The 25,672-nt window shown below is 39.8% G+C and overlaps 1 protein-coding gene across 2 annotated transcripts in view; it reads left to right on the forward strand.

Moving 5' to 3' along the window:
- GNB4 (G protein subunit beta 4) overlaps positions 1-25,672 on the forward strand; it is a 70,994-nt gene that overhangs the window by 19,913 nt on the left and 25,409 nt on the right. For both annotated transcript variants that reach the window (XM_024989760.2, NM_001099033.2), the window contains 1 exon segment: positions 14,935-15,031. In XM_024989760.2, the coding sequence (XP_024845528.1) occupies positions 14,975-15,031 (57 nt within the window). In that variant the 5' untranslated portion in view covers positions 14,935-14,974.

Below are 25,672 nucleotides of genomic sequence, written 5' to 3' on the forward strand. Positions count from 1 at the left end.
GAGTTGGAGTATAAAGAAAGCTGAGTGCTAGAGAATTGATACTTTTGAACTGTGGTATTGGAGAAGACTCTTGAGAGTCCCTTGGACAGCAAGGAGATGATCCAACCAGTCCATCCTAAAGTAAATCAGTCCTGAATATTCATTGGAAGGACTGATGCTGAAGCTGAAACTCTAATACTTTGGCCACCTCATGTGAAGAACTGACTCATTGGAAAAGACTCTGATGCTCAGAAAGATTGAGGGTGGAAGGAGAAGGGGATGACAGAGGATGAGATGATTGGATGGCATCACTGACTCAATGGATGTGAGTTTGAGTAAACTCCAGGAGTTGGTGATGGCCGGGGAGGCCTGGCATGCTGCAGTCCATGGGGTCACAAAGAGCAACTGAACTTAACTGAATTGAATTGAACTGATAATGAGACTGTGATTAATCACTGCATAATACATTGTACTTACTGGAAAAGTGTTCCTTTCTTGGGAATGCCTCACACATCTTTTAGATAAACTGTTATTTGCTTTTAAAAGAGTCTCTTACTCACAATTTGGAGATCCAGAATGCTTTGAAACTGCAGGGTTTTGTTTTTTTCATGTATCATTAGTGGCAAAACCTTATGTGATTTGAACTCCTTTGATGGCACAGACTGACTTGAACTAACATGAAACTGTTGCTAGTCCATCTTTTCTCCACTTGATTGTGAAGATACTTATATTTTGCTGCAGAAATACTCCTTCTGGATTATGTGGGTGCTGCCACAAAGTCCAGTTGGGGTGTTAGGAAATATGTGTTGAATATACCTTTTAAAATCTGAAAACCTTAAAAAAAAGTCTTTTTAAAATCTATAAACTTGGCTGCGATCCAAAAGTCTACAAGCAATAAATGCTGGAGAGGGAGAAAAGGGAACTCTCTTACACTGTTGGTGGGAATGCAAACTAGTACAGCCACTATGGAGAACAGTGAAGATTCCTTAAAAAACTAGAAATAGAACTGCCATATGACCCAGCAATCCCACTGCTGGACATACACACCAAAGAAACCGAATTGAAAGAGACACGTGTACCCCAATGTTTATCGAAGCACTGTTTATAATAGCCAGGACATGGAAGCAACCTAGATGTCCATCAGCAGATGAATGGATAAGAAAGCTGTGGTACATATACACAATGGAGTATTACTCAGCCATTAAAAAGAATACATTTGAATCAGTTCTAATGAGGTGGGTGAAACTGGAGCCTATTATACAGAGTGAAGTAAGCCAGAAAGAAAAACACCAATACAGTATACTAACACATATGTATGGAATTTAGAAAGATGGTAACAATAACCCTGTATGTGAGACAGCAAAAGAGACACAGATGTACAGAACAGTCTTTTGGACTCTGTGGGAGAGGGAAAGGGTGGGATGATTTGGGAGAATGGCATTGAAACATGTATAATATCATATAAGAAATGAATCGCCAGTCCAGGTTCAATACAGGATCCTTGGGGCTGGTGCACTGGGATGACCCAGAGGGATGGTGGGAGAGGGGTTCAGGATGGGAACACGTGTACACCCGTGGCGGATTCATGTTGATGTATGGCAAAACCAATACAATATTGTAAAGTAATTAGCCTCCACTTAAAATAAATAAATTTAAATTAAAAAATAAAATAAATAATAATAAATCAGAAAAAATAAAAAATAAAATCTATAAACTCCCAGATTCTGAATTGGCCTTTAGGGCTCAGGATAATGGATTATGGACCTAGGTGAATGTACACTTAAACAGCTGTTTTCCCTCTTAGACTGTTGACTCCTGGAGAGCTAGGCCTGTATCTACTTCATGTGTAGTATGGGTTCTTGGCATATAATAGGCATTCAGTAAATGTCTGGTGAGATGATGAACTATGCCAGAAATAGCAGTTAGGTGAAGGAAAACAGACTTGAGAGCAGCATTTTATTTTATCCTGGAGGACGGACGAAACAGACTGCCTTGAGTTTATAAGAGGCTGAATTGTGTTACTTTGTGGGCGCTTAAAAATGTTCAGTGTAATGAGAAACTTGGTAGCAAAATAAAAACTCAGTGCTTGTATTGTGTCAAGCATCTCTTCTGTTTTCTTCTATGATCCACTTGTCTCATACAACTCGAGGTTTTTGACTCATGAGGAAAGCCACATGGAGTATTTGTAATTGGAAGACTACTTGGGGTGGGTAAGCAAATATGTTTTTAAATTCCTTGGTAAGAATGATTATAAAAACTTCTGATTTTTATATGATTATATGAATGATTATAAAAACAAGTACCTTAACTAATTCATTATGAGTTTATGGGTTTTTTTTAAAAATAAAGTATAGCAGTTATGAATCAGGATTACAAAGAAAAGCAGAACATTACAGAATTTAATTATAAAAATAGCAAACTTCAACTTTTCTGATAAAATCTAGTAAGTAAAAGTAGTTTATACTTAAATTTTTTAAGTACAATTTAAAATATTCTTTCATGCCTTACATGAGCTTTCAAGATCCATATGAAAATTATTAGTAGCTAAGAAATACTTGTATGTCTTTGTCTCATATGGGTTAAAATAGTTGTTTGCTAACACAGCAGTATAATTGTACAGTCTACATAATGCCTTTTAGTAAAAATTCTGTGGACATTTTAAGAAATGGAGAGAGGAGAATGTTTGAATTATGCAACTATGTTTTTTTTTTTCCATTTCATTTAATAAATTGGCTTGGGTACAATAACCCATTGGTATTTTTTGATATTTGTTACTGGTACAGCTGAACTTTTAAAAAGATAACTGATAGGCTGCCTTCTGCTCAACTAACAGTGCTTTCACTATGTGATCAAGTTATTTGAAATGTGTTAAATGAAGCAAATATTCATGTTGAAAAAGAGCTTAGTCAAGAAGTTATAGTAATTGAAAGAGCACTATGCTTATATCAAACTAATTTCTGTTAAATTACTAGTTTCAAATTGCTTTAGTAACTTCAGTACCATTTCAGAGACTGTGATAAACAACTCCAATTGGATCTTGACTAAAAATCAGCATTGGTGAAATTCCTTGACCATAACCTTCTGATGATTTTTATGTGTTTTTGTAAAGGAGGGTAGAGATGGCTCCTGTATATCTCATACATTTCTGTAACTCCCCTTCTTCCCAAGAGGGAAATTTCTTAACAGTTGATCGAAGATAGATCTGGAAAAACATAAATATTTAAGAAATGAATTGGGGGTTGGGGTCAGGAGGGAAGAGTCTGCAGTGATGCAGAGAAGGAATAGTCAGTGAAGTACTAGGAAGATCTAGGAAATGAAGAGTCTGGAAAGCTATTGCAGTAAAGCTTGAATAAGAAGGGAGTGTCGTTAGATTCAGCGGAGAGACCTAGTGAAATGCCCTTGCATGGAGTCAAAGGAGGGTTGTTAAGACTGGCTTCCAGAGTCACACAGGCTTGGATTCATGTCCTGACTTTGCTTCTAATCTTAGGCAAATCGTTTAACCTAATCTCAGCTTCTTTTTGTCTTTATTTTTATTTCATTCCATTACTTTTATTATTTCCCAGTGGACTTAAGGTGTGTTAAAAAGTATAACTGAGTCATACTGAAACATTTAAGATTGTTTTCCTTTTGAGCAAAAATCAATTTGGATTGGGTACTGCCAAACCAGAAGTGGTTAGGAGTGCCCCGCCACCCACCTATGGAGGCAGGGTTAAGACTTGTATAGAGAAGAGGAGGAAGGGGAGCAAGGGTATTATTTGATTGGCTGTAGCTTACAAGGCTATGGTTTTTCCAGTAGTCATCTGTGGATGTGAGAGTTGGACTATAAAGAAAGCTGAGTGCCAAAGAATTGATGCTTTTGAACTGTGGTGTTGGAGAAGACTCAGTCCCTTGGAGAGCAAGGAGATCCAGCCAGTCCATCCTAAAGGAAATCAGTCCTGAATATTCATTGGAAGGACTGATGCTGAAGCTGAAACTCCAATTCTTTGGCCACCTGATGTGAAGAGCTGACTCATTGGAAAAGACTCTGATGCTGGGAAAGATTGAAGGCAGGAGGAGAAGAGGACGACAGAGAATGAGATGGTTGGATGACATCACTGACTCAATGGACATGAGTTTGAGTAAGCTCCGAGAGTTGGTGATGGACAGGGAGACCTGGCGTGCTGCAATCCATGGGGTCACAAAGAGTCGGACATGACTCAGCGACTGAACTGAACTGAGCTTACATGGTTGCCTTATTTGGTAAACTGGTTAGCTGTAATTGGTTGTCCTTAGGTTTTGATTTCTTAACCTTGGGGCATTTATAGACTTAGGTTTTGGTTTGCTTACACAGGCTGCTTCCCAGGTGGCTGAGAAGGTAAAGTGTCTGCTTGCAGTGTGGGAGACCCGGGTTCAATCCCTGGGTCAGGAAGATCCCCTGGAGAAGGAAATGGCAACCCACTCCAGTACTCTTGCCTGGGAAATTCCATGAAGAGAGGAGCCTGGTAGGCTACACTCCACCGGGTCTCAAAGAGTCAGACACAACTGAGTGACTTCACTTTCTTTTTCTTCAGATAGGCTGCTAAGATATTAGAATCACCTCAGTCTAATGGCTTCCTTGTTTGATTGAACTTGTCCAAGAGTTGTATTAATTGTAAATACATTCATGGATCTATGTATGATTCACTTTTATGTGTTTATATTTGCTTGTTTGTTGATAATATAGAAACACCTGTAAAGAAAATACCCAACTCAGGAATTTGTAAAATAACAATTGCTTGCAACTATTTGTGTGTTCCTTCCTCCTGTTTTATCATTCTCTTGCTTCAGAAAAGTTTTACTGGATATGTATACACTCCTAAACAATGTATTATTTAGTTTTAGTTGCTTTTGCATTTTGTAAAAAGTATTATGCTGGTAGGTGTCTTCTGGAACTTGCTTTTTTCCTCTTGGCAGTATTTTTCAGATTTGTCTATGTTGTGTATACCTATAGCTCATTCATTTTTACTGCAATGTAATAATTCATTATAAAAACAGTGTACTTACCCATTTCCCTATTGGCAGGTATTTTATTGCTATTACAGGTAATGCTGTATAAATCCAGCTCTTGAGCACATGAGTATATGTACTTAAGTTTCTCCTGAAAGTGAAAGTGAAGTCGCTCAGTTGGGTCCGACTCTTTGTAACCCCATGGACTGTAGCCTATCAGGCTCTTCCGTCCATGGGATTTTCCAGGCAAGAGTGCTGGAGTGGATTGCCATTTCCTTCTCCAGGGGATCTTCCCGACCCAGGAATCAAACCCAGATCTCCAGCATTGCAGGCAGACGCTTTACCGTCTGAGCCACCAGGGAACCCCAAATTATCAGATTGAAAGGTGTATCATCACCCATGTTAGATATTGCCAGATTGCTTCCCAAAGAGCTGTTCCATCAGAATATATTATCATTTTCCACAGCTTTGCCACCTCCTGGATGAGGGGTAAGAAAATTCTGTAAATCTGAAAGGTACAAAGTTGTTTATTTTCATTTCCCTGTTAACTTGAGGTTGAGTATCTTGTTTGTATATTGGCTTCTACTGGTTTTCCTGCTGTGATCTGCTATTTGTATCTTTGCACATTTTTCTTTTGGGTCATCAGTCTTTTTTATTACTAGCTTGGAGGAATTGCTTTTAAATTCTAGGTGCTGAGGATGTAAAACAGATTGACTGCCAGATATTTCCGTAAGAGTTGAGTTTTTTGGATTTACTGTAGAGAATTGCAGTTCAGGGTGTGTAACCTTGGCAAATCATATGCCAGTCTCACCAGGCAAGGAAAGGAGAACTCTTTTATAGAGTTGAAAAGGAAGTTGAGTAGGCTGTAGTAAACAGAGTCCATGGCTTTCCATTGGCTGTGACCTTGCTGGGAAAGAAGAATGCATCTTTCCTTGGGGGTTCTGTGATGTCACAGGGTGGGAGAGCTCCCTCTTGCTGTCTCCCGACTCTACTTAAATTTCTACTTGTTAATTCTTTACAATGTTAATCCTTTAGTTAAATTTTAGCTTGCAACTGTCCTTTCTCACTCAATCTATGTCTTTGTTTTTTGTTTTTGTTTTTTCTTTCTTTCTCTTAGGTGTAGAGGCTAAGTTCTTCTCATCATGCCTACACTGTACTTACACAACTGAAGAGGCTAGCTCTTGTAGCTGACCTTTCCTCCTCTCCTCTGTGCTTTTGTTTATAAAGATAATTGTTAAAAGCATCGTCAGCTCTCTGTGTGTGTGTGTGTGTGCATCAGACTCTTAGACTATTTAATAAGCCTGGAGGATGATTCTACTTCCATATGTTGGGAGCTGTTTTGGTTTTTTTTTTAAGTAATGTGTTTGATTCCTCTTTGTCTTCAGTTTTGGTGCTACTTGCCAGGTCTGAGTCTTTAGGAGAAGCTCTACTCAATTTTCTGTAATACATATAATCAGTGGAGATGGTATACTTTAATTTCAGTCTATAATCACTTCTTTTTTTTGGTCAGTAACTCAGGAAAAGTCTTATGAGAGAATATTTTTGGTTTACTCCCTTCTCAGTTTGGGATCTTGATTATTTTAAATACTTTAGATTTAAATTATTTTAAATAATTTAGATAAGACTTTTCCTTATCTATTTGTTGTTGTTGTTCAGTCACTCAGTCTGTTCAACTCTTTGAACTGCAGCACGCCAGGCTTCCCTGTCCTTCACCATCTCCTGGAGTTTGCTTAAACTCATGTCCATTGAGTCGGTGATGCCATCCAACCGTCTCATCCTCTGTTGTCTCCTTCCTGCCTTCAGTCTTTACCAGCATCAGGGTCTTTTCTAATGAGTTGGCTTTTTGCATCAGGTGGCCAAAGTATTGGAGCTTCAGCTTCAGCATCAGTCCTTCCAATGAATATTCAGGACTGATTTCCTTTAGGATGGACTGGTTGGATCTCCTTGCAGTCGAGCAGACTCTTAAGATTCTTCTCCAACACCATATTTCAAAAGCATCAATTCTTCGGCGCTCAGCCACTTTAATGGTCCAACTTTCACATCCATATATGACTAGTGGAAAAACTTTCCACTAGCTTGGACTAGATGGACCTTTGTCAGCAAAGTAATGTCTCTGCTTTTTTAATACGCTGTCTAGGTTGGTCATAGCTTTTCTTCCAAGGAGCAAGCATCTTTAAATTTCATGGCTGTAGTCACCATCTGCAGTGATTTTGGAGCCCAAGAAAATAAGGTCTTTCTCTGTTTCCATTGTTTCCCCATTTATTTGCCATGAAGTGATGGGACTGGATGCCATGATCTTTGTTTTTTGAATGTTGAGCTTTAAGCTAACTGTTTCACTCTCCTCTTTCACCTTCATCGTGAGGCTCTTTAGTTCCTCTTCACTTTTTGCCATAAGGGTAGTGTCATCTGCATATCTGAAATTATTGACATTTCTCCCAGCAATCTTGATTCCAGCTTGTGTTTCACCCAGCCCAGAATTTTGCATGATGTACTCTGCATATAAGTTAAATAAGCAGAGTGACAGTATACAGCCTTGACGTACTCCTTTCCCAATTTGGAACCAGTCTGTTGTTCCATGTCTGGTTCTAATTGTTGCTTCTTGACCTGCATGCAGGTTTCTCAGGAGGCAGGTAAGGCGGTCTGGTATTCCCATCTCTTGACGAATTTTCCACAGTTTGTTGTGATCCACACAGTCAAAGTCTTTAGCATAGTCAACGAAGCAGAAGTAGATGTTTTTCTGGAATTCTCTGCTCTTAGTCTGCCTGGCTACACCCAGTGAAGACTTTTCCATTAGTGGCTGACTATCTGACTGGTTTTCCATCTCCTGTCATTATTTTCCATATTTTTCTTTTCCCCACATGGGATTCACAATGCTTTATAAAATGGTTTGCCACTTCCCTTATTTCTGTCCTTTATCAATAATTGTGGGTGCACAGGACTGCAGGAGGGCAAGTGGTCTGATCACCCTGTTTTCTACCAACCAAAATAAATGCCCGTAGAGACTTTGCTTCTCTGATTTTGAGCATGCTATTAGGGGTATAGTTTGAGGGAGCTACTTAATAAACTATACCTCATGCAACAATATTGTTCTCAAGAATTCACAATTTTTGTAGCCATATATCCACAGAGCCATTTCCAGTAACCCGACTGGCCACTTCTTGAGATCTTCCTCCTTCAAAACATATTATTAGGATTTACCATATTAGGTTTCATCTGAGGGTATCCTTTTGCCTCTTTTTACTCTTATCAGGCCCTGGACTTATCTGGAAGTAGTTTACAATCCACTAGTCTATTTTGGATGTAGTTTTTTGGTCGGGGGAGGTGTATTCTCAGGAATATGACAGTTGTCAGATGAGAAGAAAACATCAACAGAAAGTCTGTTTATTCAAAATATTCTCCCTCTTTATTGACAGAACTAATATAAATGGATCAGGTAGGGGCTCTCCGAGAAACAGAATCAGGAATGACTTTCTTAACAGAAGAGAATCCACTTTGATCTAAGCCATTTTGCGCTCTAAACCTGGCAGCGGTGCTTGCGCTTGAACAGGTCTCAGTAATTGATGATCTAAGGGAACAAAGTGGTCATGTATAGATGTGAGAGTTGGACTGTGAAGAAAGCTGAGCACTGAAAAATTGATGCTTTTGAACTGTGGTGTTGGAGAAGACTCTTTAGAGTCCCTTGGACTGCAAGGAGATCCAACCAGTCCATTCTAAAGGAGATCAGCCCTGGGTATTCTTTGGAAGGAATGATCCTAAAGCTGAAACTCCAATACTTTGGCCACCTCATGCAGAGTTGACTCATTGGAAAAGACTGATGCTGGGAGGGATTAGGGGCAGGAGGAGAAGGGGACGACAGAGGATGAGATGGCTGGATGGCATCACGGACTCGATGGACGTGAGTTTGAGTGAACTCCAGGAGTTGGTGATGGACAGGGAGGCCTAGCGTGCTGGTATTCATGGGGTCGCAGAGTCAGACACAAAAGAGACAGGACTGAGCGACTGAACTGATACTAAACTGATAAGGGGACAAATGGAGAAGGAAAATGGCAACCCACTCCGGTATTTTTGCCTGGAGGGTTCTGTGGACAGAGAAGCCTGGAGGGCTGTGTAGTCCATGGGGTCACAAGAGTCACTTAGTGACTAAACCGAGAGAACAAAAGAATGTCAGGCAAGAGAAGTAGCAATAGCAAAGATAATATATCAGTTGTAAGGACTCCCAGTTTTGTTTCATTGATGAAGATTAGCCCGAAGGGCTCGAGATCAACTAGAATCTAAGGGATGATGATGTTGACCTTTTCTGACCCTTGTGACTTTAGTCAACTGAAGTTTAGTCTCTGTAGACCAGCCAGGCCCCTTCATGAATCTGCATGAACCCTTAGCTTAAAACTGCCTTAGTTTTGCTTCTGGGAAGTTAACTGTTTCGGGAAAGATCCCCTGTGCTCTCCTTACCTGCTGTAAGTAGTAAATCCTTCCTTCCAGTTTTTAAGTTGGGTGTGTCTTTTGGTGCAACACCCACCAGGAGGTGAACCCGGTTTTCAAGTAACACTAATAAGTTTTCATTAAAGAGCAAAAAGTTAGTTCTTGTTTTTAGCAACAGGCTTGAAAGGCAGGGAAGGCTGCTGTGATATTTTTCAGACATGAAAAGTTTGTGGTTGTCGTTTAGCAGAAGAAAAGTAATTTTCACTCTACCCTTCTGAGTTCTTGGCTGAGATGTCCTGTAATAAAAGATGAACAGGAGGAAAACATAGAAGTATAGTGTGAGATACCCAGGAAAAAACGAGTAACTCCCTGAGGTACCCAAGCCACCAGCTTAAATACCATCTTCAGCTAAAGACAGAAGGAAGTTTGGGAGGTTGGGAGTGGAAACCAGTCTTGAGAGGTTCCTAGGAAAAGCAAGGGTAAGGTTTGATGTGCAGATTTAAGACCTTGCCTTCTCCAATGATAAGACTTGTCATTTGGAGTCATCCCTCACTTAATGATACCAAGAAGTACCCTTAAAATTGGAGATTCCCTTTGTAGATGTTGCTTTCCATTTCAAAGGGGGTAACTTCTACTATTGTTTTCAGAGTTGCTCTCGTGTCTGTTTTTTCTCAAAATAATCCTCCTGCCCAAGAGGCATATTTTGGGGTGGCATATTTTGCTACCCTCACTGGGCACAAGCATCACAAGGGTTCTGATTTTGCGGTTCGGAAATTTTCTCAGAAAGTCCATTGCCTTATGATTGCCCCCTTATTTTCTGTTATGCCTTAAACTTAGGCTTAAACTTAGCTGAAGTTTTCTATTAAATAGAATATGAAGTTTACTATTAAATAAAATATGAAGTTTTCTGTTATGCTTAAACTTAGCTGAAGTCATTGGGCATGAGACTTGAGAATTCAGAATTCCGTGTGAGGACGTAGAGTCACATAAAGACAAGTCTGTTTGAAAGTTCCTTAAATATAGAAAAAGGTCTATAAATGATGGTGAAATATAGAATCAGGGAGTTTTTTCTTTTTTTTTCTTAAAGGGAGAGGCTTGAGTGTGTAGCCCCTAATGAAAAGGATGCAGTGGAAAGTGAAATGCTCCCCGCAGGGTGTTTGTTGAATGAAAATGAGGATGTATAACTTTACAGTAGGCACACTAGCTTTCAACACCTGAATACCCTGATCAGTCGTAGCTTCACTGATAGCAGCATAAACAGTAAGTTCATTCTGATGTCTTGTAATATGAAGTCTAGTCTCACCTAAGAGTATTCTTGCTGAATACATTGAGCTTGAATATCATCCAGCCTGTAGATGTAACTTCCTTCGAATTCATAGATGTTACAGAGGATAGAGAAGCGATACCTTGAAGAAGTAAACAGAATGTGAGATGATCTACAGGATAGGTCTCTCCAATAACTCTATTATGATAGAGAAAAAAGAAAGCAGGAGATGGATTCTTCTAGATGGAGAGACTTAAGAGATATAACTAAATGTATTATAGAGTCTTTAATTGGATCTTGATTTGAACAACTCTGACATAAAAGACCTTGGTGTGATAATGGGGGAAATTTGAAAATGGACTGGGTATTAGCTACTAGATAATTGTTAATATGGGAGGTTTGTTAATGGTATTAAGGTTTAGTAGGAAAATGTCTTAATATTTTTGGAAATGTGTACTGAAATATTTTAAAGTAGCTTGATGTCTGTGTTTTTTAAAACATTTCAGTTCAGTTCAGTCGCTCAGTCGTGTTTGACTCTTTGTGACCCCATGAATCGCAGCATGCCAGGCCTCCCTGTCCATCACCAACTTCCGGAATTCACTCAAACTCATGTCCATCGAGTCAGTGATGCCATCCAGCCATCTCATCCTCTGTCGTCCCCTTCTCCTCCTGCCCCCAATCCCTCCCAGCATCAGAGTCTTTTCCAATGAGTCAACTCTTCGCATGAGGTGGCCAAAGTACTGGAGTTTCAGCTTTAGCATCATTCCTTGCAAAAAACACCCAGGACTCATCTCCTTTAGGATGGACTGGTTGGATCTCCTTGCAGTCCAAGGGATTTTCAAGAGTCTTCTCTAACACCACAGTTCAAAAGCATCAATTCTTCAGCACTCAGCTTTCTTCACAGTCCAACTCTCACATCCATACATGACTACTGGAAAAATTATAGCCTTGACTAGACGGACCTTTGTTGGCAAAGTAATGTCTCTGCTTTTGAATATGCTATCTAGGTTGGTCATAACTTTCCTTCCAAGGAGTAAGCGTCTTTTAATTTCATGGCTGCAGTCACCATCTGCAGTGATTTTGGCTTTGTCAAAATAAAGTCTGACATTGTTTCTACTGTTTCCCCATCTATTTGCCATGAAGTGATGGGACCAGATGCCATGATCTTAGTTTTCTGAACATTTAAAACATTTATGGGAGTATAAAAGTTTGTTTTATTTATATTTGATTTATAATGTGTTACTTTCTGCTATATAGCACAGTGATTCAGTTATACACAAATGTATATATTGTTTTTCATATTCTTTCCCATTATAGTTTATCACAGGGTATTGAATATAGTTCCCTTTGCTATATAGGAGGACCTTGTTGTTTATCCATATGTAGTTTTGGTCTGCTAATCCCTAACTCCCTACCTACCCACCCCTCTATCCATCCTACCCGCCCCTCTCCTCTTTGGCAGCCACAAGCCTGTTCTCCTTGTCTGCAAGTCTGGTTTTGTTTTGTATAAATAGATAAGTTCATTTCTGTCATATTTTAGATTGCATATATAAGTGATATCTTACGGTATTTGTCTTTCTCTGTCTGACTTATTTCACTTAGTATGATAATCTCTGGGTCCATCCGTGTTGCTGCACATGGTGTTACTTTATTCTTTTTTTGGCCGAGTAATATTCCATTCCAAAATAAAGAAAGCATATTTTCTTTATCCATTGATGTCTGTGATTGACTTTAAAATACTTCAGCAAAAGGAACAAAAGTTGGAACAAATACAGTAACAATAGTAACAATTTGTAAACCTTCCCCACTCCAGTACTCTTGCGTGGAAAATCCCATGGACGGAGGAGCCTGGTAGGCTGCAGTCCATGGGGTCGAGAAGAGTCGGACACGACTGAGCAACTTCCCTAAACCTTCATGGTAGACATTATGGATGTCCATTATACAAATTTCTCTACCTCTTTCTGTGTTTGAAATTTTTAAATAAAAAGACAAAAACAATTGAGAAAAGTGAGAGGTTCATGAACTAGGTGAAAAGGGATAATCAGAAGTGTAAGGTTACTAAAAAGATAGGGATAGATAGGATTTACATCTCAGGGGGAAGAATTGACCCAAATGACAAAAAACTCAGCTCCTCTATCATGAGGAGGACCTTTTATTATGGAAGCTCTTCTGTTAAGGCAGGAAACTCCTTCTTCTGTTAAGCTTCTTAAAGAAGCTTAAAGAAGCTCCTTCTTCCCTTCTATTATGAGAATCGTTGATACTGAGCAGACTCGATGGGTAAAAAGCTGCATAGAGTAGCCGGCTAAATAGCTTATATGAACTTGTAGTAGAACTAATGTGCCCTCCCCCGTTTGACTTTTCAGTCAGTGTTTGGTAGTGTGAGCGCTGACTGAAAGAAAGGAGGGCGTTGGGTTTGTCGAAGCTGTGATTTTTGTCTGTTGAATGTGACCAAATAGAAGGGCAGGGGAAACTAGGGCACTGGCAGAGTTGTCCGTGAAGTGCTGGACCTGGAATCTAGCCTGAGTGAGAAGGAAAGTGCAACTTGCAACTCGAAGATGAGAAAGTTCTGGAGATCTAATGCACAGCATAGTGATTGCAGTCAACCATGCTGTGTTATGTACTTTAAAGCTGCTAAGAGACTAGATCTTAAATATTCTCTCCATAAAATAGAAATGGTAATTATGTGATGCAAGAGGGGTATTAATGCTTTGGTGGTGATCATATTGCAAATATATAAATATCAAATCAGCACGTTGTACATCTTAGATTTACACAAAGGGTAAAGGGGTCCAGTTGGGTGCATACGTGCTATCAGTGAAGGTTGTTCTGAGAAGGAACATTTGAATCGAGGTAAGGGTGCAATGAATGAAAATATCAGGGGCAAGAGGCTTCCAGGCAGAGGTAAGAGCAAGTGCTGAGACTGAAGCTGGAGCCTGCTTAGTGTGTTCACTAAGAAAGCTTTCTAATGTTAAGAAGACTTCTGAGTGTCTGGACCAGAGAGAGATGGGGAAGAGGGAGCAGAGATATCATGTTAGAGGGATGGATAACAGATTGTGTAAAGACTCTGCATTGATGTTGTTTAGTCGCTAAGTTGTGTCCAACTCTTTGTGACCCCATGGACTGTCTCCCACCAGGCTGCTCTGTCCATTGGATTTCCCAAGCAAGGAAACTGGAGCAGGTTGCCATTTCCTTCTCCAGGGAATCTTTCTGACCCAGGGATTGAACTTGCATCCCCTGCATTGCAGGCAGATTCTCTACTGCTGAGCCACCAGGGAAGCATAAAGCTTTGTAGGTCAAGATAAACAGACTTTACACTGAGTGGAGTGAAAAGCGTTTGTATAATTTCAAGCAGAAGAGTGACTTGTATTTTCAAAGGATCAGTGTTTTGCTCTGTTTAGAATAGACTGGAGAGTGGGCAAGGGCGATAGGAAGGAGACCCGGTGAATGATAGTGGTGACTTAGACCAAGGTTGGAGAAGGCGATGGCACCCCACTCCAGTACCCTTGCCTGGAAAATCCCATGGACGGAGGAGCCTGGTAGGCTGCAGTCCATGGGGTCGCTAAGAGTTGGACATGACTGAGCGACTTCACTTTCACTTTTCACTTTCATGCATTGGAGAAGGAAATGGCAACCCACTCCAGTGTTCTTGCCTGGAGAATCCCAGGGACGGGGGAGCCTGGTTGGCTGCCGTCTGTGGGGTCGCACAGAGTCGGACACGACTGAAGCAACTTAGCAGCAGCAGCAGACCAAGGTAGTCAGAGTAGAGGTAATCAGAGTTGGTCATATCCTGGATGATTTTTGAAAGAGTGCCTGACATGATTTGCTGGTGGATTAGAAGTAGGATATAAAAGAAACTGAACAGAGAAATTAAGGATGACTCCCAGGTTTTTGGCTTAAACAATTGAAAGGACAGAACTGGCATTTACAGAGATGAGAAAGACTTCAGGATGGTGTGGGGTTCGCTTTTGAAGTAAGTTGAGGTGCCTTTTAGGCATCATGGTCCGAATGTCTCTCGGGACCTTTGGCACTGTTGTAAAGCATTTCTCACTGGACTCAGTTCTAGTGCTAATTGTCTATAATTTAGTCTTGAATACTGCTACTCAGGGTGTCTCTTCCATCCTCTCATCCCATTCCTCCATAAAATCTTTAGTAAATAATCTAGATCTGTATTTATGAAGCCATTTTAAGTTCTAGTAATAATGATTGCATTTGAGATTCAGAAGAACCAATTATATGTCAGAATATAAAAAGTAGATTAATATGTAAACAGAGAAGTGAATCAGTCTTTGTCTTTCTCTTTTGTACAGGGCTTTCATTTGTTAGTTTCTACCCTGAGGAAATTCAAGGATGAGTGAGCTGGAACAACTGAGGCAGGAAGCCGAGCAGCTACGGAATCAGATCCAGGTAAGAGCAAACTTTTTCATTTTGAAATTTTATTAACACTTTTATGAACTACTAGTGATGAACAACAGAGAAGGCAATGGCACCCCACTCCAGTGCTCTTGCCTGGAAAATCCCATGGATGGAGGAGCCTGGTGGGCTGCAGTCCATGGGGTCACTAAGAGTGGGACACGACTGAGCGACTTCACTTTCACTTTTCACTTCCATGCATTGGAGAAGGAAATGGCAACCCACTCCAGTGTTCTTGCCTGGAGAATCCCAGGGACGGCGGAGCCTGGTGGGCTGCCGTCTACGGGATCACACAGAGTCGGACACAACTGAAGCGACTTAGCAGCAATGATGAACAAAATTTGAATATTAGTTTGCATATATTAAATAATTTTTGAAGTGAGAAATGATCACTTTGTTTTTATCATGCTTCTAAAGAACACTCCAAAAGTCATTTCTAACAAATACCTATGTGGACCAGTGACCTCTCTGTCCGTAAGAGGTTAATGTTGTACATGTAATCCCTGCTGACATCATCCTCTTCTACCCAAACACCTGGAATCGCAGAATTGATGCTTTTGAACTGTGGTGTTGGAGAAGACTCTTGAGGGTCCCTTGGACTGCAAGGAGATCCAACCAGTCAATCCTAAAGGAAATCAACCTTGAATATTCATTGGAAGGACTGATGCTGAAGTTGATGCTCCAGTACTTTGGCCACCTGATGCAAAGAGCTAACTCATTAGAAAAGACCCTGATGCTGGGAAAGACTGAAGGCAGAAGGAGAAGGGGATGACAGAAGATGAGATGGTTGGATGGCATCATCAACTCAATGCACATGAGTTTGAGCAAGCTCCAGAACATGGTAAAGGACAGGGAAGCCTGGCATGCTGTAGTCCATGGGGTCTCAAGGAGTCGGACAGACTGAACAACAACAACACAATGAGGCAGATACTATATTGTAATATACTAGAAAATTAATCTCTAAAACGTTAGGTTGCAGAAAAACATTAAAAATAATTAGTGGCATAATGCTGCTTCTAAGTTGCTTTGCTGCTACTGCTAAGTTGCTTCAGTCGTGTCCGACTCTGTGCGACCCCATAGACGGCAGACCACCAGGCTCCCCTGTCCCTGGGATTCTCCAGGCAAGAACACTGGAGTGGGTTGCCATTTCCTTCTCCAATGCATGAAAGTGAAAAGTCAAAGTGAAGTTGCTCAGTCGTGTCCGACTCTTAGCGACCTCATGGACTGCAGCCCATCAGGCTCCTCTATCCATGGGATTTTCCAGGCAAGAGTACTGGAGTGGGGTGCCATTGCCTTAAAGTCGCTTTAGTTGTGTCCAACTCTTTGCGACCTCATGGACTGTAGCCCTTCAGGCTCCTGTCCATGGGATTTTCCAGGCAAGAATACTGGAGTGGGTTGCCATTTCCTTCTCCAGGGGATCTTTCTAATCCAGGGATCGAACCCTTGTCTTTCTTGTCTACTGCATTGTCTGGCGGGTTCTTTACCACTTGAACCACTTGGGAAGTCCAGTGGCATAATAAAGACATGTCTGTCTTCTTTACTCTTGGAAATCAACTCAAAACACTAAAGAACATGAGGAACAAATAGAACTTCATCTTTAACAAAATTTAAAAACACTTAGAACTTCAGACCCTAATATAATGGGGGAAAGTCATCAAATATCAGGGTGTGGACAGGCTCTAAAAGGAGAATTCTGAGGCCGTAAATCTTATATTCCCACAGGGACAGCATCATTGCTTTCTTTTGGAACAATGGAAACATGCTTCTCTGGACTGAGGAATAGCAAGGAAGGCAGAGATAAAATGAAAGGGTATAGACATGCCATCTTTTAGGAAGCCTCTTGGTGAGCAGGGTAGAGGAGAGACTAAATTGTGTGTAGTGTGGTGCTACCTACTTCTTTTCACAGGGAAAAGTAAAGGTTAAACAACTTAGAAATAAAGAACCTCATTATGAAGCAGGAAGAATCCAAGTTATTAGTAACTTGGAACACTGCTGTGATCCTCCAGTATGAGAGATATGAATCTTTTGCAGCAGCTAATTTAAAAGTGAAGATTAAAAAGAAAAAGGAACAATTATAGGATCTCTGCAGAGGTATTACAGGAAGGAGAGGAAGGGAGTAGAAAAAACAAGGGGTGGGTAAAGAACAGTCAGCAGAAAAATGTTGATATGAGTGGATTAAAACTATAACCAGTCTTCAGTTCAGTTCAGTTGCTCTGTCGTGTCCAGCTCTTTGCGACCCTGTGGAGTGCAGCATGCTAGGCCTCCCTGTCTATCACCAATTCCCAGAGTTTACCCAAAGTCATGTCCATTGAGTTGGTGATGCCGTCCAACCATCTCATTCTCTGTCGTCCTGTTCTTCTCCCGCCTTCAGTCTTTCCCAGCATCAGGGTCTTTTCCAGTGAGTCAGTTCTTTGCATCAGGTGGCCAAAGTATTGGAGTTTCAGCTTCAACATCAGTCCTTCCAATGAACACCCAGGACTGATCTCCTTTAGGATGGACTGGTTGGATATCCTTGCAGTCCAAGGAACTCACAAGAGTCTTCTCCAACACCACAGTTCAAAAGCATCAATTCTTTGGCGCTCAGCTTTCTTTATAGTCCAACTGTCACATCCATACATGACTACTGGAAAAACCATAGCCTTGACGAGATGGACCTTTGTTGGCAAAGTAATGTTTCTGCTTTTTAATATGCTGTCTAGGTTGGTCATAACTTTCCTTCCAAGGAACAACCAGTCTTATTCTCAGGAATTCAGGAAGTTAATGATTTAGGTGTGAATGACAACTCTGAGTGGATACCTTAGGTGTCTAAACAAAGCTGTCAAAGGGGGATTTATTTTGCTTGGGATAATCAGAGAAGGCTTCATAGGCTAATCTCTGAGTTAGATGTTGCTGCCACCACCAGAATGGATGCTCCAGCCTCTCTTTATCTCACTTGTTCCAGATCCTGAGCAGGAATGACTGACGGGCCAAGCACATTGGTCATATGGCCATCTCATTAAAAAGAATTCTGTTCTCTGTATCTATAAGCTTGGGTGTTTTTTTGTTTGTTTGATTGAGCATGTGAGATTGTATGGTATTTGTCTTTCTCTGACATATTTCTCTTTTAGTGTAGTGCCCTCAGGGTCCATCCATGTTGTCAGCACAAGTGGCAAGATACTCTTTTTATGGCTGAGTAACATTCCACTGTGTGTGTGTGTGTGTCCTTTCATCTGTCAGCAGATACTTGGTTGTTTCCATATGTTGATTATTATAAATAATCCTGCAGTGAACACGAGGATGAGTATATCTTTTTAAGTTAACGTTTTTGTTTTCTTTAGATAAATACCTAGAAGTGGAACTGCTAGATAATACGGTGGTTCTTTTTATAATTTTCTGAGGAACCTATATACTAATATACTATTTTCCATAGTGGCTGCACCAATTTACATTCCCACTAACAGCACTCAAGTTTCCCTTTTCTCCACATCCTCATCGACACTTGTTATTCTGTCTCTCTTAAAGAATTTTGTTTTGTTTTTCTGTTTTTTGTTCTATTTTTTAAATTTTTATATTTTGGCTGCACTTGGCAGCATGTGGGCCCTTAGTTCCCCAGTCAGGGATGGAACCCATGCCCCCTGCGCTGGAAGCACAAAGTCAGCCTCTGGACCACTAGGGAAGTCCTTCTCCTCTTTTTGATGATAGCCATTCTGACAGATGTGAGATACTATCTCATTGTGGTTTTTATTTTCATTTCCCTGATGATCAGTGATTTGAGCAAGTTTCCACGTATCTGTTGACCCATCTATATGTCTTTTTGGAAAAATGGTATAAGATAGTGAGTGGTCCAGTTTCATTCTTTTGCATGTAGCTGTCCAGTTTTCCCAACACCACTTATTGAAGAAACTGTCTTTTCCCCCCTATATATTCTTGGCTCCTGAGTTGTAAATTAATTGATCATGTATGTGTGGGTGTGTTTCTGTGCTCCCTGTTCTGTTCCATTGATCTATGTGCCTGTTTTTGTGCCAGTATTATATTATTTTGATTACTATAGATTTGTAATATGTTAATGCTTGGAAATCAAGACATGTGATACCTCCAGCTTTGTTCTTCCTCAAGACTGCATTGGCTGTTTGGGGTCTTTTCTGGTTTTATACAAATCTTAGGATTATATGTTCTGTTTCTTTGAAAAATGATACTGGGATTTTGATAGGGATTGCATTGAATCTAGATTGTTTTTGGTAGTATGGACATTTTAACAATATTATTCCAATCCATTGAGTACAGAATATCTTTTCATTTATCTGTGTCATCTTCACTTTCTTTCGTCAGTGTCTTGGGGTGTACAGGTCTTTTGTGTGCTCAGTCACTCAGTCGTGTCCGACTCTTTGTGACCCCGTGAACTGTAGCCTGCCAGGCTCCTCTGTCCATGGGATTTCCCAGGCAAGAATACTGAAGTGGGTTGCCATTTCCTACTCCAGGGGATCTTCCTGACACAGGGGTTGAACCTGCATCTCGCGTCTCCTGCGCCTCCTGCATTGGCAGGCAGATTCTTTACCATTGCACCCTCTGGGAAGCCCACAGGTCTTTTATATTCTTGGATAAATGTATTTCCAGGTGATTTATCCTGTTTGATGTAATTGTAAATGGGATTGTTTTCTTAATTTCTCTTTCTGATAGGTCATTACTAGTGTATAGCAACGCAGCAGATTTCTATATACTTATTTTGCATATTTCTGTATAATTGTATGTTTACATATGTCTATATATATGTAACTTTATCAAATTCCTTTATTAGTTCTCAGTTTTTGATTGAGTCTTTAGTGTTTTCTGCATGTAATATGTTTGCAAGTAGTGATAGTTTTACTTCTTCTGTCAAGTTTTAATGCCCTTTGTTTTATTTCTGTTTGGATTTGCAATACTCTCCTGAATCAAAGTGGCAAGAGTGGGCATCTGTGTCTTGCTCCTGACCTTAGAGGAAAAGCTTTAAGCTTTTCACCATTGAGTATGATGTTATATATGTATGTTGTATATGTCATATTTACCATGTTGAGGTACATTCCATCTGTGTCCACTTTTTTGAGAGGTTTTTGGTTTTTTTTTAACCATAAATTGATATTGAATTTTGTCAAAAGCTTTTTCTGCATGTGTTGAGATAACTGTATGATATTTATCCTTCATTTTGTTAATGTAATTATATCACATTGATTTGTGGGTGTTGAACCATACCTACATCCCTTGAATAAATCCCATGTGATCATGGTGTATGATCCTTTTGATGTATTGATGAATTCAGCTTGCTAATATTTTGTTGAGGATTTTTGAATCTATGTTCATCATGGATGTCAGCATGCAGTTTTCATTTCTTGTGAAGTTCTTGTCTGAAGTGCTTGGCCAATTTGGTCACATGTCAATTTCATTTAGTTCTCGTAGTGACCCTGTGAGGTAGGTGGGCCTACTTCATTTTGTAGTTGAGGAAACTGAGCCTCAGTGAGATTAAGAAACTTGTGAAGGTAACATAACTTAGAAGGGGTAGATCCAGGACTCAAACCAGGTGTATTTTGGTTCCAGAACTGGTGCTATAGGTACCACTATGGACCTGCCTCACAGCTAGGTCTAACATCTGGCTTTGTAGCCTGTGCTATAGCCACATGAATTTCTTGTCATTCCCTAAGCATGCACTGCTCTTTTCTGCTTTCTTGCTTTTTTCCAAATCTTTTACTTTGCCTGGAATTATTCTTCTCTGCTCTAATTTTGCTCCTGGGACTTCTATTCCTTGAATCCTAGTCTTCCTCTAAAAAGCCACCTCAAAGTCCTCCACTTGTATTTCTTTTTCTTTTGCTGGAAGGCAGCATGGCCTGATGGAAAAGTACATGGATTCCGTCTTTTAATTATGTTGTGGTCAGGACACATTTACGGATTTTTTGATGCTCAGTATCTTTGCTGTAGAGTATGAATACTGAAGCCCGCGTATAGGTTTATGGAGAAGAATAAAACAAATGACACGAAAGGACTTAGACCAATGCCAGTAAGTGGCAGTTCTTTGCACAGCATTTTAGGTTTGTGTTACAGGGTTGATCGAAGCTTGCTTTGTGTATAGTTCCTCGTGCATGTTTGCCTCCACCCCCTGCGTCCGACTGGAAGATTCTGTGGCTTAATCATCTTTATATCTCACCAGCATCCAGGTAGGATGTCATGAGCATATAGCTCACTGAATCATCTTATATGATTTCAAGTAACCACATATATGTAAAATACCGCATACTTTTCAGTTTAATGTCATGCTATACTTATAAATCCTTTCTTCCTTCTTCCTTTTTTTTTTCTCTCTTAATTCCAGAAATATAACTTAACTGTATATTTAAGGTAAAAATACATGACATAATAGAAATGTATGCTATTTGGTACAATACATGATTCACTAAAAAATTTTGTGTTTTATATTTGAGTATCATTGATTAACCATGATTCATTTTAAATTGAAAAAAATAGAAATAGAAAAAACATAGATTTTCTTTTGTAATTTCTGCTTGTTTGATTTGGAGTGAGAAGCAACACTTTTCTCTTACTTTGCGCAAAGATGTTAATATCAGGCAGAGCTTGCATTTCTTAAGGTGGACAGTAAGAAATTCAGCTGTTAATTGGGAATGAATCCCTTATATTCAGTTTTATAGTGAATATAACTGTTCATTAGACTAAGTTCAATAATGTTCACTTGCAGTGTTCTAATTGTGTTGTTAATATTAAGGTTAGGTCTGTGAAGGCAGGGATTTTGGGTCTGCTTCTGTTTCCATGGTGCCTAGAGTAGTACCTGACACAGACATTTTTTATTGAATGACTGGATTAAGAAAAATAACCTAAACAATGATAGTTTGTTTTCATAAAGCTTAAAATCAGAGAGCTCTTTTTATAGAATTTAGTCTTCAACTGCACCATTTTTGGACATGGCTCAGGCCATCACTGTCATTTCTGGAAATTCTTTTCATTCTAGGAGAGTGGGCTAAATTATTCCCTGCCAAATCAGGTTTCTAAACCCACAATTAGATTGAGAATGAGAGAATCAAATCATGTGTTTGTGTAACTACTTATGAACACCTTTATATAGAAATATTTTAAGTGTTTATAAATAGGTCAGAGGCCACCAAAAAGATTGTATATCCATTTAGCATTTGTTGCAGACTAATGCAACAAAGATCTGTTGGGGAAGATCTGTTGGAGAAGGATAGACTCCAGTATTGTTGGGCTTCCCTTGTGGCTTAGCTGATAAAGAATCCACCTGCAATGTGGGAGATCTGGGTTTGATCCCTGGGTTGGGAAAATCCCCTGGAGAAGGGAAAGGCTACCCACTCTAGTATTCTGGCCTGGAAAATTCCGTGGACTGTATAGTCCATGGGGTTGCAAAGAGTTGGACACACTGAGTGACTTTCACTTTCACTTTCCCATGTATATGAATCTTCTAAATTTATTATTAACTGATAAACTTGATTTAAAACATTTTGTGTGTGTGTGTGTGTGTTAGTTGCTTAGTTGTGTCCAATTCTTTGCGACCCCATGGACTGTAGCCTACCCGGCTCCTCTATCCATGGAATTTTTCAGGCAAGAATACTGGAGTGGGTTGCCATTTCCTTCTTTGTTAAAACATTTTATTGGTTATTAAACATGTCCTTTGCTTGCTTTTACTTACTTTGTTACACTGATTTTTGTTTCATTATCTTCCTTTTAATAATTCTTTTCAGTTTGTGTAAAAATTTAAAGTCTCTTTGAAACGCTACCCTATAAATAAGCATAAATGTCTGATAACCGGTAGGGAATTTGCTTTTAATATAAAAATATAGATGTGACTTATTATGACATGTCAGGAAAATAACTTTTTATTATCTTTTTATCATGTTAGAGCTAAAGTATTTCATTTCTAATAGCATCTGTATATACTATACTTGCAAAATATTTTAAAGAAGTGTTATTTTTTTTAATTAAAATTTTTAATTGAATGTAGTTATACACTATTTGTTTCAGATGTATAGTGTAGTGATTCATAACTTTTACAGGTTATATTCTATTTATAATTATTATAAAATATTGGTTCTATTCCTTGTGTTGTACAATGCATCCTTGTAACTTATTTATTTTATACATAGTAGTTTACACCTCTTAATTTCCTGCACGTATCTTGTCCCTCTCTCCTTTCTTCTCCCCACTCAGTTCAGTCAGTTCAGTCTCTCAGTCGTGTCTGACTCTTTGCGACCCCATGGACTGCAGCACGCCAGGCCTTCTTGTCCATCACCAACTCCTGGAGTTTACCCAGGCTCATGTCCATTGAGTTGGTGATGCCATCCAACCATCTCATCCTCTGTCATCCCCTTCTCCTCCTGCCTTCAATCTTTCCCAGCATCAGGGTCTTTTCAAATGAGTCAGTTCTTCGCATGAGATGGCCAAAGTATTGGAGTTTCAGCTTCAGCATCCGTCCTTCCAATGAATATTCAGGACTGATCTCTTTTAGGATGGACTGGTTGGATCTCCTTGCAGTCCAAGGGACTCTCAAGAGTCTTCTCCAACACCACAGTTCAAAAGCATCAATTCTTTGGCACTCAGCTTTCCTTATAGTCCAGCTCTCACATCCACACATGACTACTAGAAAAACCATAGCCTTGACTAGATGGACCTTTGTTGGCAAATAGTAATGTCTCTGCTTTTTAATATGCTATCTAGGTTGGTCATAACTTTCCTTCCAAGGAGTAAGCGTCTTTTAATTTCATGGCTGCAGTCACCATCTGCAGTGATTTTGGAGTCCCAAAAAACAGTCTGCCGCTGTTTCCACTGTTTCCCCATCTATTTGCCATGAAGTGATGGGATTGGATGCCATGATCTTTGTTTTCTGAATGTTGAGCTTTAAGCCAACTTTTTCACTCTCCTCTTTCACTTTCATCACAAGGCTCTTTAGTTGTTCTTCACTTTCTGCCGTAAGGGTGGTGTCATCTGCATATCTGAGGTTATTGATATTTCTCCTGGCAATCTTGATTCCAGCTTGTGCTTCTTCCAGCCCAGCGTTTCTCATGATGTCCTCTGCATAGAAGTTAAATAAGCAGGGTGACAATATACAGCCTTGATGTACTCTTTTTCCTATTTGAAACCAGTCTGTTGTTTCATGTCCAGTTCTAACTGTTGCTTCCTGACCTGCATACAGATTTCTCAAGAGGCAGGTCAGGTGGTCTGGTATTCCTATCTCTTTCAGAATTTTCCAGTTTGTTGTGATCCACACAGTCAAAGGCTTTGGCATAGTCAATAAAGCAGAAATAGATGTTTTTCTGGAACTCTTTTGCTTTCTTGATGATCCAGTGGATGTTGGCAATTTGATTTCTGGCTCGTCTGCCTTTTCTAAATCCAGCTTGAACATCTGGAAGTTCACGGTTCACATACTGTTGAAGCCTAGCTTGAAGAATTTTGAGCATTACTTTACTAGCGTGTGAGATGAGTGCAATTGTTTGGTAGTTTGAGCATTCTTTGGCATTGCCTTTCTTTGGGATTGGAATGAAAACTGACCTTTTCCAGTCTTGTAGCCACTGCTGAGTTTTCCAAATTTGCTGGCATATTGAGTGCAGCACTTTCACAGCATCATCTTTTAGGATTTGAAATAGCTCAGCTGGAATTCCATCACCTCCACTAGCTTTGTTCATAGTGATGCTTCCTAAGGCCCACTTGACTTTGCATTCCAGAATGTCTGGCTCTAGGTGAGTGAACACGCCATCATGATTATCTGGGTCGTGAAGATCTTTTTTGTACAGTTCTCCTGTGTATTCTTGCCACCTCTTCTCCCCACTAGTAACCGCTAATTTGTTCTCTACGTTTTTTAGTCTTCCTTTTTGTTGGATTCACTAGTTTGCTTTATTCTTTAGATTATACATATAAGCGATATCATACAGTGTTCTCTGGCTTATTTCACTTAGCATGATACCATCCAAGTCCACCCGTGTTGTTGCAAATGGCAAAATTTCATTCTTTCTTGTGACTGAGTAGTATTCCATTATATGTGTGTATGCGTTTGTGTGTATTTTCTTTATGCATCATCTGTTGTCGGGCATTTAGATGGTTTTCATATCTTGGCAATTATAAAGAATGCTGCTCTGAACATTGGGATACATGTATCTTTTTAAAGTAGTGTTTGCAGGGGTTTTTTGGATAAATACTCAGGAATGGAATTGCTGAGCCAAGTGGTGTGTCTATTTTTAGTTTTAGTTTAATTTTATTGTTGGGTATAGTTGATTTACAATGACCGTGTTAATTTCAGGTATACAGCAAACTGATTATCTTTCTGTCAGGTTGGTTTATTTCTCTCCCTCTGTTCTTATCTCATTGCAACAAAAATTTGGAATGGTAGACTAAATGGTTGAAAACAACAGGGAAGTTACACCTCAGTTACAGCTCAAGCAGACAGAACTTTTATTAAAAACAGACACTCCCTAAACATGGGAGCAGGCTGACCCCAGAGAAGTAGAAAGGTTTCCCTTTTTTATACTTCCCCTCTCCTCTTTTTGGTTCTGCCCAATGCAAAATAGGGCTTTAACCGCCACCAGTCAGGAAGGGGAATGCAAATGGACATGTTCAAGTCTGACTGACAGTTGCACGTTATATAACAACAGGCTCTGTTGCGCATGTCTTCCT

This window comes from Bos taurus, chromosome 1 (assembly GCF_002263795.3).
Source record: "Bos taurus isolate L1 Dominette 01449 registration number 42190680 breed Hereford chromosome 1, ARS-UCD2.0, whole genome shotgun sequence".
In the NCBI taxonomy this organism is placed as follows: Eukaryota; Metazoa; Chordata; class Mammalia; order Artiodactyla; family Bovidae; genus Bos; species Bos taurus.